The sequence below is a fragment of the Ranitomeya variabilis genome, chromosome 3 (genome assembly GCF_051348905.1).
Source record: "Ranitomeya variabilis isolate aRanVar5 chromosome 3, aRanVar5.hap1, whole genome shotgun sequence".
NCBI classification, from domain to species: Eukaryota; Metazoa; Chordata; class Amphibia; order Anura; family Dendrobatidae; genus Ranitomeya; species Ranitomeya variabilis.
In genome coordinates this window covers 730,519,967-730,533,922 of record NC_135234.1, presented here as the reverse complement: position 1 = coordinate 730,533,922, position 13,956 = coordinate 730,519,967, and the positions used below count along the sequence as shown (strand labels likewise).

The 13,956-nt window shown below is 43.8% G+C and overlaps 1 protein-coding gene across 2 annotated transcripts in view; it reads right to left on the bottom strand.

The window, feature by feature from the left end:
• Positions 1 to 13,956, bottom strand: part of ATM (ATM serine/threonine kinase) — a 171,988-nt gene that overhangs the window by 47,473 nt on the left and 110,559 nt on the right. For both annotated transcript variants that reach the window (XM_077298431.1, XM_077298432.1), the window contains exons 49-52: positions 10,980 to 11,197; positions 4,331 to 4,538; positions 2,884 to 2,997; positions 1,928 to 2,086 (exon numbers count right to left, since the gene is read on the bottom strand). In XM_077298431.1, the coding sequence (XP_077154546.1) occupies positions 1,928 to 2,086; positions 2,884 to 2,997; positions 4,331 to 4,538; positions 10,980 to 11,197 (699 nt within the window). The remainder of the gene's footprint in view (positions 1 to 1,927; positions 2,087 to 2,883; positions 2,998 to 4,330; positions 4,539 to 10,979; positions 11,198 to 13,956) is intronic.

Here is a 13,956-nt window from a genome sequence, read left to right as displayed (position 1 = left end):
GGAGATTCAGCCCACTTGGAGAGAAGAGCGGCGCTAAAGGGATAGAGCAGGTCCAGATGTTTTCTACCCGAAAAACGTTTTTCAGGATGTTCCCAGTGTTTAGACAGGGTAGACTCAAACTCCTCATGGGTAGGAAAGGAGCGAGAGGGACGCTTCAACCGCTTAAAGGAGACAGAGGTATCCTGGGGGGAAACCTCGTCTTGTTTTAGTTTGAGGGTCAGCGATATAGCCGAAATAAGACTATCTACGACAGCCTGCATGCTAGAAGTCTGGTCTGAATCGGAGTCAGAACCGGACTGGGAATCCACATCAGACCCAATGTCCTCCTCCGAAGAGGGGAATTGGGAGGAGGAGAGCAGCTTGAGCGCTGCGGAGGGACCTGGAGAACCAGACGAAGAGCCAGAGTCCTCTTCTAGAGCGGCTGGCTGATTTGTCTCCCTGTGGTTCAGGGTCAGGTGCGGCCGACTCGCCATGGAAGACGGTCGGAGCGCTGGTGGCTGAAGGAGGCTGTGGAAGACGTTCAAGCGCCTGGACCAGGGACTGAGATACCTTAGTCAAATCAGAGACCGACTGCGAGATAACAACGGCCCACTCAGGGGGAGGGGGAGCGCCCCCATCCCGAGAGTCAGAAGCTTCCTGCGGGGCAGACATGGCAGGAGGACTGCAGGACTGGCAGAGAGGTGACGATTGGCCTACAGACCACTTTATCTTACAACGAGCACAGGCGTAGTGAGTTATGGTAGGTTTGGTAAGGGAGGCTACACAAGAGTTGGACATAAGGATATTCTGCAGCACTATACTACAGAAAAGACTAAAGGGCCTACAGTGGTATGGATAATACCAGGGAGAGGCCAAATATAGCGTTGCAATCCTACCGCACCAGCAGAGAAGAAGGGGTGGTGCTGTACTGAGAGGAATAAGCCAAGGCTCCTGATAGGGCCGCACTGAAAGGGAAGGGTGTGCCCGGGATGTAAAAACCCCTCTGAGTGGAGGAGGAAAAGAGCGCCGAAAAAGGAGGGGGCGTGGCCTATCAGAGGGGGCGTGGCCGGCCGCAGCGTGAAAGTAAAAACAGGCCGTGACTCTGTGTGATAGCACTGTACATTTAGACAGGGAAATACTGCTGCGGGGGAGCGGCTGCTGAAGCGCTGGTACCTGCATGTTCCGATTCCACAGGTAGAGGGAGAGAGGATCGACCAGGGGCCCGATGAGAGAGGGGTCGCTGGAACAGAATCCTTCGTCCAGAAGACGGCCTCGACCCCAAAACAAGGGGGAGGGTCACCGCTGGTGACCACCGTCTTCCTCTCAGCCCTCTCCGAGGAGAGGGGTGAGGGGGACTGTTTGGCAAGGACCGCCACCATAAAGACCCTGGAGCACCTGGGAGGGTGACAGGGGATAATGTCCTGCCGGCGGTCTGAGAGCTGCGATGCGGACGACACCACACTGCTCGCTCAGCCGCCCTCCTGAGGAGGCAGGGTGAAAGATTGCACCATGAATCCCTGAATGCTGTATCTGAAAAAGAAAAGCCAAAACGTTAATAAAAACAACAAAACCTGTAAAGGAATCAAGATTAGCAGCGGATCTGAAGATCCAGGTCCGCCTCCTACAGACACTAAGCACAAACTGACGTGCTTGGTGCCTGTCGGTGGGTGTATACTGCTGGGGAGGAGCTACGCCTTTTTCCTTTTTTGCATAGTGTCAGCCTCCTAGCAGCAGCAGCATACACCCATGGTTGTCCTGTGTCCCCCAATGAAGCAATAAAGAAATAACAATAATAATTTCTCCACAACAAGACCATTAATATCAGGCATACAGGTAGGACTAGTTTAACATTTCTATTACCTGTATGCCCATATTAATAGGTTATAAACATCCCAGAGGGGACAGATTCCATTTAATAAGGTAAATGAAAAAAAAAGAAGAGCGCTACCTCATCAGTCTGTGATATCTTCTTTGGGGCATTCTTGGCAAGTCGTCCTCTTTTCACCTCCTCCGGCTGCAGTAACAAATCATCCTTGTCGGCATTTGCTAGAGCCAGTATAATGAAGAGAGTGTGGTATGGGTGATCCAGAGAGGTTTGGCTGATCACCTGGTAAGGAATGGAGAAGGTGGCAGGTTAGCGTACAAATTACTATATTAATATACGGTTGATGCAGCATTTGTTTTAGGAACGCGGGGGTTTGAGTTAAAGGGGTTTTACCACAAGAAAAAAAAAATCCATCCTATCTAATAAGAGATCTTGGAAAAATAAAACACTGCTCAAATGAAATAAAATTGCAGAAATGCATTTTTTCTATTTTAGATGCAAGTATGCAGCCTGATCACTGAATATGCATGTAACTGCATAGTTGGTCCCCCAGCACGCGTCTCCTGTGGCCGAGCATGTACACAGAGAGAGCACAGATCCTATACATGGGCCCAGGGAGACAACAGTGTTCTCATAGTAGGCAGTCAGATCTAGGGCCGAGCAGCCCAATGCAACCTTTTCTGCAGCGCTCATGACTAGATGCATAGGACACCCCCGTACACCCGCCCTGGACACCACCGTGCGCCCACACAGGACACCTCCGCGCGCCCGCACAGGACACATCCGTGTGCCCGCACTGGACACCGATGCGCCATTTAGTCGTACATCTTCATCACATGTTGCTGCGTACTGCATGCTGCAGGCTCAGGAGCGGAGCCAACTTCATATCCGGCAGATGCTAGCTGTGTTACACAGCTGCATCTGTAAGTAAGAACAGAGGACGGAGCTCAATGAGATCACTGCTGCTAAACCTATAATTTTTCTAGTCTTCACATGCCCTCTTAAATTTTCCGTCCCATTTATCCCAGGAGTATTATAAATATTACTGTGCTGCGGCTTCTGAGCTGCCCTAGAATTACATTAGTGAGCACTTCATGGAAATCCTGTCTCCCCATCTTCTTGGTCCCCATACGAGCGGCCAACTGGTACATCAGAGGGAGGAACTTGTAGGACGGGATCTTCTGGGAATCTTTCTACAAGAGAAACATGACAATATGAAATAGGGAGCTGGTCCATATACAATATAAGTCACCTATGTACAGGCTTATTTGCCAACTATCCCAGGATTTCCCAATACTCCTGGTGCAGAAGGGGAGATTTGTATGTAAACCCCAAAAAGTTGGGAGTTATGGGGTGTACTCTCAGGAAGGTGTCCCAGGAAATGTTGGAAACCATACTGAAACCCTCACTGATAATGATAACAGGGTCCCATATGACTGAACGGTTATCAAACAATAGTTTTCTTTTTCTAAGTTATCATAGACTTATGGTGCATAAATAATTAGAAAAGTGAATTCTATATCGACATTACAGCCTGCAGAAAAAGAATAGTAGAGTACTATACTCCAATATGTCTTTCACTTCTAAAAGTTTTAAGAGGATCTGTCAACTGATTTTATGACAAAAACAACCTAAAATCATTCCTAAATGGATCTCTAAAACCTGATGCGGCTGGTGTGCTTACTGTGAAAATCCATATCACAATTGCTGTATAATAATTTTTTAAAGTTTTCCTTGCCTAAAAATAATATTAGCATTTTGCAAGTCCAGCCTTGGACTCCTAAAACACTGATCTTAGTATAAGCCATTCTGGCATCAGTTTTCAAAATAAATACATCAGTCTCATCAGATCAACTGTAAGATAAACTAGTAATGTATGGGAGTTTGCATTATAAAATCTGGTGACAGATGCTGATTTTTAGCAATTTGATTTTTTTTTTACGTTTTCTATTCTGCTTTTTCCAATGTTATTGCTTAAAAAAAATTTCCATAAAGTTTACAGCACTAATGCAGAACTTTGTGTCTCGATGGAAGCAGACAACAAACCCTATGTAGTCAGATATTGCAGTCATACACTTTTCCAACTGTCCCCTACGTCTTGTAAATAGACAAAATGTAAGTTATCAAAAAATGAGGTCCAGTTAGAACAGAGTATGACTGCAGGATCCGACTACACAAGGATTGTTGTCTGTTTCCTTGAAGACACATTTCTCCAATTAGGATTATAGGTTGGACTTGAAAGACCCTTTTCAGTTTTGTTGTTTCCTGACCGTATCAACTATGTAACTAAGATTGTGAATAAATGCTATTTTGCATAATTCAATGATTCTATGATTTATTATATTACGGCTATATAATAAAATATTTATAAACTGTCTGATGATACTCAAGTAAAATTAAAGAATTACATTTTTACTTGGGTAAATTTACTTTATGGTCCCCACATGGCAGGAATATTCATAGACATTGGGAAAATTGAAAAAATCGAATTTAACATTACGGTGAAAAACTAACATCATCAGATACCTTCATAATGCTATTCACTTCTGGTAATCCGGAATTCTCCAACCAAAGGGAACAAAGGCGGAAAATCCACATGTCATGTTCCTCTCCGGACACCAGGCAGCTGATGTAGTTCCTTATTGCTGTGCAGAGAAAGTTTTTTCTGTCCTCCTTCAGAGCAGAAATCGCACATTCATCTAATTCCAGTTCTCGCTGAACCTTTACAGTGTATCTGAATGGCAAGAGGACCGCAATGGTTGTTACTAATTGTCACGGATCCCTCTCCGTGGTGTCACTAATTTGTCACGTGCCCGCTCTCAGCACGTGACTTGAGGTTGTGCCTGCAAGGGTAAATCTATCTCCCCTCTCCCAGTCCAGCATTCAACCTCTGTCCTATGCTGTAATGGGAGCATAAATCACACACCGACCCAGGCCACACACCCGCTCACACACGCTGCCACCACTCACCGAATACACGGGCGATGAGTCCCAGAAATACTACTAATACTGTCCACGACTCATAAGGCTCACACAGTTTAAGGCTATGGATTCTTTTAGAACATTCAAGGTTCAACTTATTAAAGTTTTATGCTTTAATACAAAAAACATCCAGTGCTTACAGTAAGAAAAAGGTATAAAAATATGATAATAAAAAGACATACCGGTATGCAAAACCGTATAAAATAAACAGGAGAAAACTTACAGAAACGTCTAACTTTGTAGTCTGCTTTCTGCTACCTGAGGGGGGGTGAATATGGAGTTGGTGGAACACATCAGCTTCCCAGGCTGCTCTCACATGTGAACACGATTCTATGTATACAGGCTTAATTTATAGATTTACTCTGGAGGTCAGACTTCCAGATCAGCCCCTCAGGCCAACACCATAATTGCTTGTTTTTGATTGGACCGCGGCCACTCCCTCAATGAATATATTATTTGCTCTGAGATATCCCTGTGTAAAAGTTCTCACAGATAGATGGTGTCAGGCTGTAATTGACATCTCTCTTCAAAGAGCTAGGAGGTGTCAAGTGTTTCCCTTTTTCTTGGTTCACAGCACGATCTCCTGGCGAGAATGGAGACAGTAGTCTGCCTTCTCAAGATATGTATGCTGTGACCTTTGTGAGGCCTGCAGTTTCAGGACAGATGTTCAACTACTGCTAGTTACATATATAACACTAGAGATATGTCACTACACACATATAGATATAAACATATTTCACCACACTAATGTTCAGTTACCAGCCAGAAAGCAACTGGTAAAGAAAAGAACCAATACAGCCCCATTATAATCCATAATTTACCAATATGTTATATATTAATTCTCATAGGCCAGCTATATACCAGCTAAAAGAAGCCAAGGCTATATTGTATAAATGTTCTATAAGACGCTGTTCTATAGATACTCACAGACAAGAGACGCCTCCAAGTCTCCTGCGGCAGAATTATCCTTGAAAACTAATAGCTGATTAATTTTTGGCCTATGAATTGTTTCCTTATTACTGATATCAACATTCTTTGGTCCGGGCATGTGCATAACTTTAACATTTAAATACTGAACCCCAATGCAACAGTTCAGATCCCCATCCCACATTTATAGGTGTCCCGTAGACGCCTTTTATATTTTATCTTTGTAGATCTTTTTTAATTGAAAACTTTAATAAAAATAAATTTCCATTTTATTCAAATCAACTGTGAAGATCTTTGCCGGGTTGGATTCTCCATATCACAACCTTAGAAGTTGAATATATTACTCCTTTTGAAAATAAGATAAATTTGGATATATCTAAAGTATTGTTCTGCTTCCAAGTATCCCACTACCAGGAGCCCCCATTGAGCTGAATTACATGTAGCATAGCACTACCCGGGATACGAGTATTAATGAACTGAACAATGATACTTCGCTCCGTGGTCCCACCTGGAATCTGACACCTTTTCTGCACTACATTTATGTTCTATCCTTCTATATGCCACAGATCACAGCCAGTGCTGGAGTAGGGAGGACATACTGTACCAGCACCAGTCAAAAGTTTGGACCCATCTATTTCTGAAACGGTTTTCCTTGTTCTTATAAGCTATGCGTACATTGTAGATTCCGACTGAAGGCACCAGCACCACAAATGAACACACATGGAAACAATAGTAAAGAAATATTTGTTAAACAGAAGGAGTTCCCAGAGGCACCGAGTGCTTGCTGGCTGCTTTCCTTCACTCTGTGGTCCTACTCATCAAAACCATCTCAGCTGGATTGAGAGTTGTGGAGGCAGAGTCACCCGACGTGGCCTCCATCCCACCCTTTCTTGGACACACAGTCCTTACATTGTCTGGAAGTGTTTTGTGCAATTGTCCAATCGCAACACAAACCAGATGGGATGGCATATCACTGCAGAATGCTTTTGTAGCCATGCCGGGTACTATACCTTGAATATGGAATAAAAATTACAGCCAGTGTTCCCAGCAAACAGCTGCACACCATCACCTCTTCTCCGTCATACTTCATGGTGGGCACCACACAAGTAAAAGACATCTAATCACCATTTCTGAGTCTCACGGATATGATGGATTGTATCACAAATTGCAAATTTTGACTTATCAGACCTCAGTACAGATTTTTCCTGATCGAATGTCCATGTGCTCCTTGGCCCAAGCAAGACTTGTCTCTTTCTTTGTGGTCTTCAGCAGTGGCTTCTTTGAGGCAATTCGGCCATAAAAGCCTGCTTCTCACAGACTCCTATGTACTCTTATTTTTGAGATGTGACTGCTACCTGATGTCTAGGCATCACTTTTCAGGGTTGTTATCCAAGGTGTGGTAAAATTTGCATTTTCTGAGGCTGGTAACTCTGATGAACTTATCCTCTGCAGCAGCAATAATTCTTAGTCTTCCCTTACAAGGGCGGTCCTCAAGAGTGCTAGTTTTTTCATAGAAATTGGTGCTTTTCATGATGGCATTTGAGGATACCTTCAAGGATCTAGCAAGTTTTACAGAATGATTGACCTTTGGGTTTTAAAGCAACATTGGACTATGGTTTCTGTTTACTTAGTTGAGTGGCTCTTGCCATATTCTGGCTTGTAACAGATGCGGAATAGGGCTCAACACTGTATGGAGCTGTGTATCAGCACTGCCTCAGCAGAAACTTTCTGAAAGCTGGCAATTGCACAAATTAACTCTCGATAAGGCAAACCTGTTCATTAGAAACCATTCCAGGTCATGATCTGATGAAGCTGTTTGAGACTGACAAGGGGGTGTTGTAATCAGAACAAAAATGAGGTACTTAGCGGAATCTAAGTTGTAACACATATTTTTGTTTGTATCACACTTTCCATGTGTGTTCATTTGTGGTTTTGCTGCCTTCAGTCTGAATCTACAATGTGCACATTCCAAGAACAACAAAGAAAACCATTACATGAACAGATGTGTCCAAATTTTTATTTGGTATTATATCTACAATATGTGTATACACACACTTTATGAGGCATTCTGACAGTATTTCACAAACATCAGTAAAATCCTCCCCGCTGCACTGAACAAAGTGCATTTCACACACTGTAAATGCAGTTGCATCGTAAGTAGAAACAGGGAAAAGAGAAATGTAGCCGTTTCCTTGTAGAAAACTTTATGATATACTTCTCCATAGAGGCCTGGTATTAGGTGCCACTTTCATATGGACAGCTAGATAAGCGTACTGCTGGGGTTTCTTTATTTCGCTGCACTCTCCCTCGGTTCCTTAGGTGGTTCGTGATACACTCGACAGCCTTTTAGGGAGCTAGGTCCGAGTGGTCTTCTCTAGCTTTCTCAGAGTTTATCCTAGTTGCTCTGTAGTCGCTAGGGCTTGCGTTACTGGATACTTTATAGGATTATAGGTGCCACAGGATATGAATTTCCAAAGGAAGGTATTTAGGATAAAACTTTTATTAGGCAACGCGTTTTAAAGGCAAACGGTCTTCTGCAAGCCAACGACAAGATGGTTGTAATGCCTTTGAAACGAGTTGGCTAGTAAGTTTTAGGCTATGTTCACACGTTCAGGATTTCCATCCTTTTTTTTTCCTGACTGAAACTGCAGGTCTCTGCAGAAAACGCAGGTGCGTTTTTGGTGCGTTTTTGGTGCGTTTTTTGGTGCGTTTTTTAGTGCGTTTTTAGTGCGTTTTTTGATGCAGTTTTGTCTGCAGATTGTCTGTGTTTGACAGAAATAAAGTTTACTGCAGTGGGGGAAAAAAAAAAAAAAAATGATGTCATTTCCTTGTCCAACCCTTTTCTTCTTCCATCCTCCATTTTGGGACTAAACACCAAAATGAGTGGACGTGTTTTGAATGACAGCGCTCCGCGTTTTGCGCCGCATGCGTCACTGCAGCGCACGCATCCGGGCGCAGAGGACGCAGCAAGTTGCATTTTTGCTGCGTCCAAAATCAATCAAAAAAAGGACGCATGCGGCGCAAAACGCAGCGTTGTGCATGCGTTTTGCTGCGTTTTACTTTGCGTTGTGTGTTGCGGCGCCGACGCTGCGGCGCACAACGCAAATGTGAACATAGCCTAAGTGCCACGTATTTCAGTGCCACGTGCCACGTATTTCAGTGCCACGTGCCACGTATTTAAGTGCCACGTGCCACGTATTTAAGTGCCACGTGCCACGTATTTCAGTGCCGCGTGCCACGTATTTAAGTGCCACGTGCCACGTATTTCAGTGCCACGTATTTCAGTGCCACGTGCCACGTATTTAAGTGCCACGTGCCACGTATTTAAGTGCCACGTGCCACGTATTTCAGTGCCGCGTGCCACGTATTTAAGTGCCACGTGCCACGTATTTCAGTGCCACGTATTTCAGTGCCACGTGCCACGTATTTAAGTGCCACGTGCCACGTATTTCAGTGCCACGTGCCACGTATTTAAGTGCCACGTGCCACGTATTTCAGTGCCACGTATTTCAGTGCCACGTGCCACGTATTTCAGTGCCACGTGCCACGTATTTCAGTGCCACGTGCCACGTATTTCAGTGCCACGTGCCACGTATTTCAGTGCCACGTGCCACGTATTTCAGTGCCACGTATTTCAGTGCCACGTGCCACGTATTTCAGTGCCACGTATTTAAGTGCCACGTATTTAAGTGCCACGTATTTCAGTGCCACGTGCCACGTATTTAAGTGCCACGTATTTAAGTGCCACGTATTTCAGTGCCACGTATCACGTATTTAAGTGACACGTGTCACGTATTTAAGTGACACGTGTCACGTATTTAAGTATCCACGTATCCCACGAAGATTTTTCATGGAGAACAGACACATCCAGAGATATGTCTGCTCTCCACGGATGCAGCAACACACTGACAGGAGCCATAGTTCCTGTCGGTGTGTCACTGCGCATGCGCGAGCGAGTTTACCGGCGGTCATTGACCCCGGCTCTCTCGCTTAACGGCAGTGCTGCGTGGGAAAGTTCAACGCAGCTGTACTGCTGTTAACCGAGACGCCGGAGCCATTGAACTCCGGGACAGTACGCGATACACTGCTAGGAGCTTCGCTCCTGGCAGTGTATCGCCGGAGAGCAGGGGATCGGCGTGGGACACTCGTTTTATGGATTCTGCGGACAGGGAGTATGAATTTGGTTTATTATTTTTGGATTTTTTCCTGGAGGATCGAGGGCTTCGCCTACCAGTGTGCTGTTGGTGAGTATATACTCTGTGTTATATGTTGTATGTACTGTACTGTGTGTCATGTATGTGTATTGTGTGTAGGTGTTTGGTGTAAACTTTACTATTGTGCTAAGTCGCCGGACACAGGGACAACTCTCCCATCCTAATACCGGATGGGAGTAGTAGTCCCATACGGCGACTTAGCACAATGGAGGCACTATCGTCGCATGGGGACACACACACACACACACACACACACACACACACACACACACACACACCAAATCAATCAAACGGCCGACACGATCCCCATGCGACGCTATGCCTCCATGTCTCTCCGCCCACGCACTTCCGGCCCCGCACTTCCGCCGGCTTCCCCGCACTTCCTGCAGCAGCGGTTCTGCACATCAAACCGCAGTAAAACACGCAGATATATTTTTGATCTGCGTGTTTTACTGCGATTTTGACCTCACAATGGAGGTCTATGGGTGCAGAACCGCTGCGGTTCAGGAAGAAGAATTGACATGCTCCTTCTTTTTTCCGGGAGCTATTCAGCACGGCTTTTTTTTTAAATTTCCGGACCATGTGCACAGTGTGTCCTGTTTTCCATAGGGTACAGTGTACTGTACCCTGCATGGAAAACAGCTGCGGAACCGCAGCGGCAAAACCGCCGCGGTTCCGCGGTAAAAAACGCACTGTGTGAACATGGCCTTATCCAGGATTGTGGAAATTCATATCCTGTGGCGGCCATATCTTCTCTGCTTTTTTTTTTTTATTCCTGATCTCACAATAATTGACTAGCAGTCATGTAATGTATGGATGAATCGCTACTGGTATGAGATGAGTAACGACGTTGTGGTCGCCTGGTTCTCAATTAAATTATTTTGTGAACAGATGCCACCAAATATATAGTAGAAATACAAGCCTCAAATGGGCAGTGCGGTCATTTTTAAAAGGGTTTATCCAACTTTTAGAAATGTTTTTTACAACAAACACAATCTAACATCACTTCATAGGTGACCTAGAGATAATGAAATGTATTACTGTTTATCCACCTGTTGGTCTCGACCTTGTGATGTCTCATTAATTCCACTTCTTCCTTTGCCTTTGCCAGTAACGCTTGCTTGTTTTCAAACTCGGAAGATTTCATATAATTATCGATTCGCTGATACTGGGCATCTGAGAAACGAGCTAATGACAGAAAGGCCTTCATCCGGCCTTCCTGCAGGCGGTCACAGCTGCCTGTGCTGTAGCTCTCTGCCACTTCCACTGCCTGCAGAGGGAGAAAACAAGGTCACCGGCTCCAGCCATTGTTACACAATGCTGGGACAAAATATATTCAGGACTTCGCCTCTTCTAGGTCAAGTTCACACAAACGTATTTTCGGTCCAAGTGTAGTGCATGGACAGCACTAGGAGCAACGTTACTCCAATCAGGAGGTGACTTACAACATGCGCCATAAATACAGGGTGATTCACGTACTACTTTACCCGGAAAAATTGCTGTAACTTCTAGAAGAGACAATCTATCGTACTGAAATTTGGATGGTTCATGAGAAACTGGTGTTTTAAAGTAGGTGTTGAAAATGTCCACGGATTCACATTCAATCAGGCCTGGACACAGTGTTCCATATTGTTGAATTTATTCCGCAAAACGTCTGGGGTCATAGCCTAAATTTCTCGCAGTATGTTCTCTCGGAGTGCCTGTAATGTTCATGGCTTGTTACTGTTATTGATCAGGCCCTTTCAATTCCTGAAAGACAGTGACTCTGTACGAGTGATCACGTCCTTTCTTGCCCGCTCGTTGACATGTAGAAAATGACATGCCTGTCTCCTGGGGAAGCTTGTGCAACGATTTACGTGGAAATGCCAGAAGTCACTGTTTCACCACTTGAATTGTTCCCTCAGACATTTTCGAATGTCCGGCATCATGCCTATCCAGTAATGTTACTGTACGTTCCAGCTTATTCACCAATGACAGAATACACAGTTTGGACGGTGGATTTCGACCTCCAAACCTCTTTAGAAATTCACTTTGGCACCAGATTAAGGACTCCGTTTCCAATAAGTTTTCACAATGAAAATGTGCTTCTCCAAACTGTATCTGTACATTGTAAACGAATGAAGAAAGAATACGGTAGGAGTGAAATGCAAGCACCACACAATCTACCGAAACACAGAGGTGTGCAAGTCTATCTCATAGTGGAGACAGCGAGGTGACAAGTCGGCGAGGCCAGTCGGCACAAGGATATTTTCGTTGCTGTGGTTCGTTGCTCTCTCACTTCTCATGAACCAAAGTATACATATAGTCAAAATTTCAGTACGCTCGACAGTGTCTTTTAGAAGTTACAGCAATTTTTCCTGGTGAAGTAGCGAGTGAATCACCCTGTACAATCCACACTGTCATTTCCTACTAGGTGACAATTGCCGCTTTGAGTTTCTAAAGTTTAATTTTACAAAACTTAAATGCAAGAAATTTGCAAATACCAGGATAAGGCAACACATGCTTCACTACAGGATATTGAAAATCCACGCCCCCTGAGGAAGCAGTGATTTGAACGTGAAACGCGCGTCGGGGTACGTGGCCGAGGCAAAGGCAGGATTAACCATTGTTATGGGTAAATAACCATTTTTCTATTTCACATGATAATGTATTAATGACAGGTTATGCAGCATGGAATGGGGATTATTATATTGACACTGAATTGGACATCTATGACACACTTAGTTGTGTATATGTGATATACTATAGTCCATTACAGTAGATTACATGTCCTGCTGCTGCACCCCACACACGTGTATATTTATCCTGTCCTTTCTTCGGCCCTATTTTGCACCTGTGGATTTAATCATCCAGTAACTTAATATCCATGTACTGTAAAGGTTGTACATATTTGTGATTTTTTTTTGTCTTTTCAATTTTCCTTGTTAAAATAAAATTTTGATACTTTTATTGGCTATTTGGATTCGATTTTCTCCTTGTGTAGAAGGATATTGAAAATGTTAGGGGCATTTTTATTTTTCATAGAAGCAACTGATGGTAGGGGGTGGTTATTTTGCAAGATTTGTAACATTAGCATGTCATGAGCCAAGCAGGGAACTGCTGTATAGAAATCAATGAGCTTGAAGAGAGCCGATTGGGATATTAGGAGTTAACTCCTCCTGGAATGTAACTCATGTGCTCACTCAGCTCCATGGAAACAAGCTGTACCCTATGTAAGATAAAAGCTCTCATAGCAGGAGAATCAACAACAAATACAAAAAGCAAGTCAATTGCTAATTTGCTTATTGTCATGCTAACTAAAGCAAATTAATAAAGCGAGAACACCCCTGCTGTGCTTTGTTGCAGATGTTTTCTTCCTAAGCCCACATTTTTCAAAAACGTATAATTTGAAAAGGATCACCAAGCTACAACTTGACTGCTTTTATCACATCATACGAAGAGAGCAATTACCGGAGAAGGACATCATGGTCGGTGAATAGAGGGAACAAGGCAAAGAGGAAGAACAGCAACCTGATGGCTTGATACAATCAAGATAACAGCGGTGAAGGCCCTGGTGGACCCATCTAGGCTTGCACAAGATCGATCTTGCTACAAAGCGTTCAACCATCAAGTCACCATTGCTCGAGATTGAGCTGAAGGCCGTTATTAATAATAATTATTTTTATTATTACCATAATTTGTGCCAAATCTCCAGCTCCTCTCCATATCTATGAAATGTGGGACCATAGTATTAAAGTTGCTGCTTCCAAATGTTAGATAAGATTTTAAGACCAATGTGCGAAATGTGGCAAGTTAATGCAACATTTTTTAGGAGGCAAATTTATATGTATGCTAATTGGTTAACTTCCTAATGTTAGAAAAGAGCACTTTGTCGAATTTTCACATCGATGTAGAATTTTGCCCAATTTTGACTTTTTAAGTCAGCTATGATGACAGAAATGTAATCATAAATATGTTGTAATTAATGCCAACAGATTAAACATGCCACCTTTTACAAACAAAAACTGATGAAACTCCGACTATATCCTC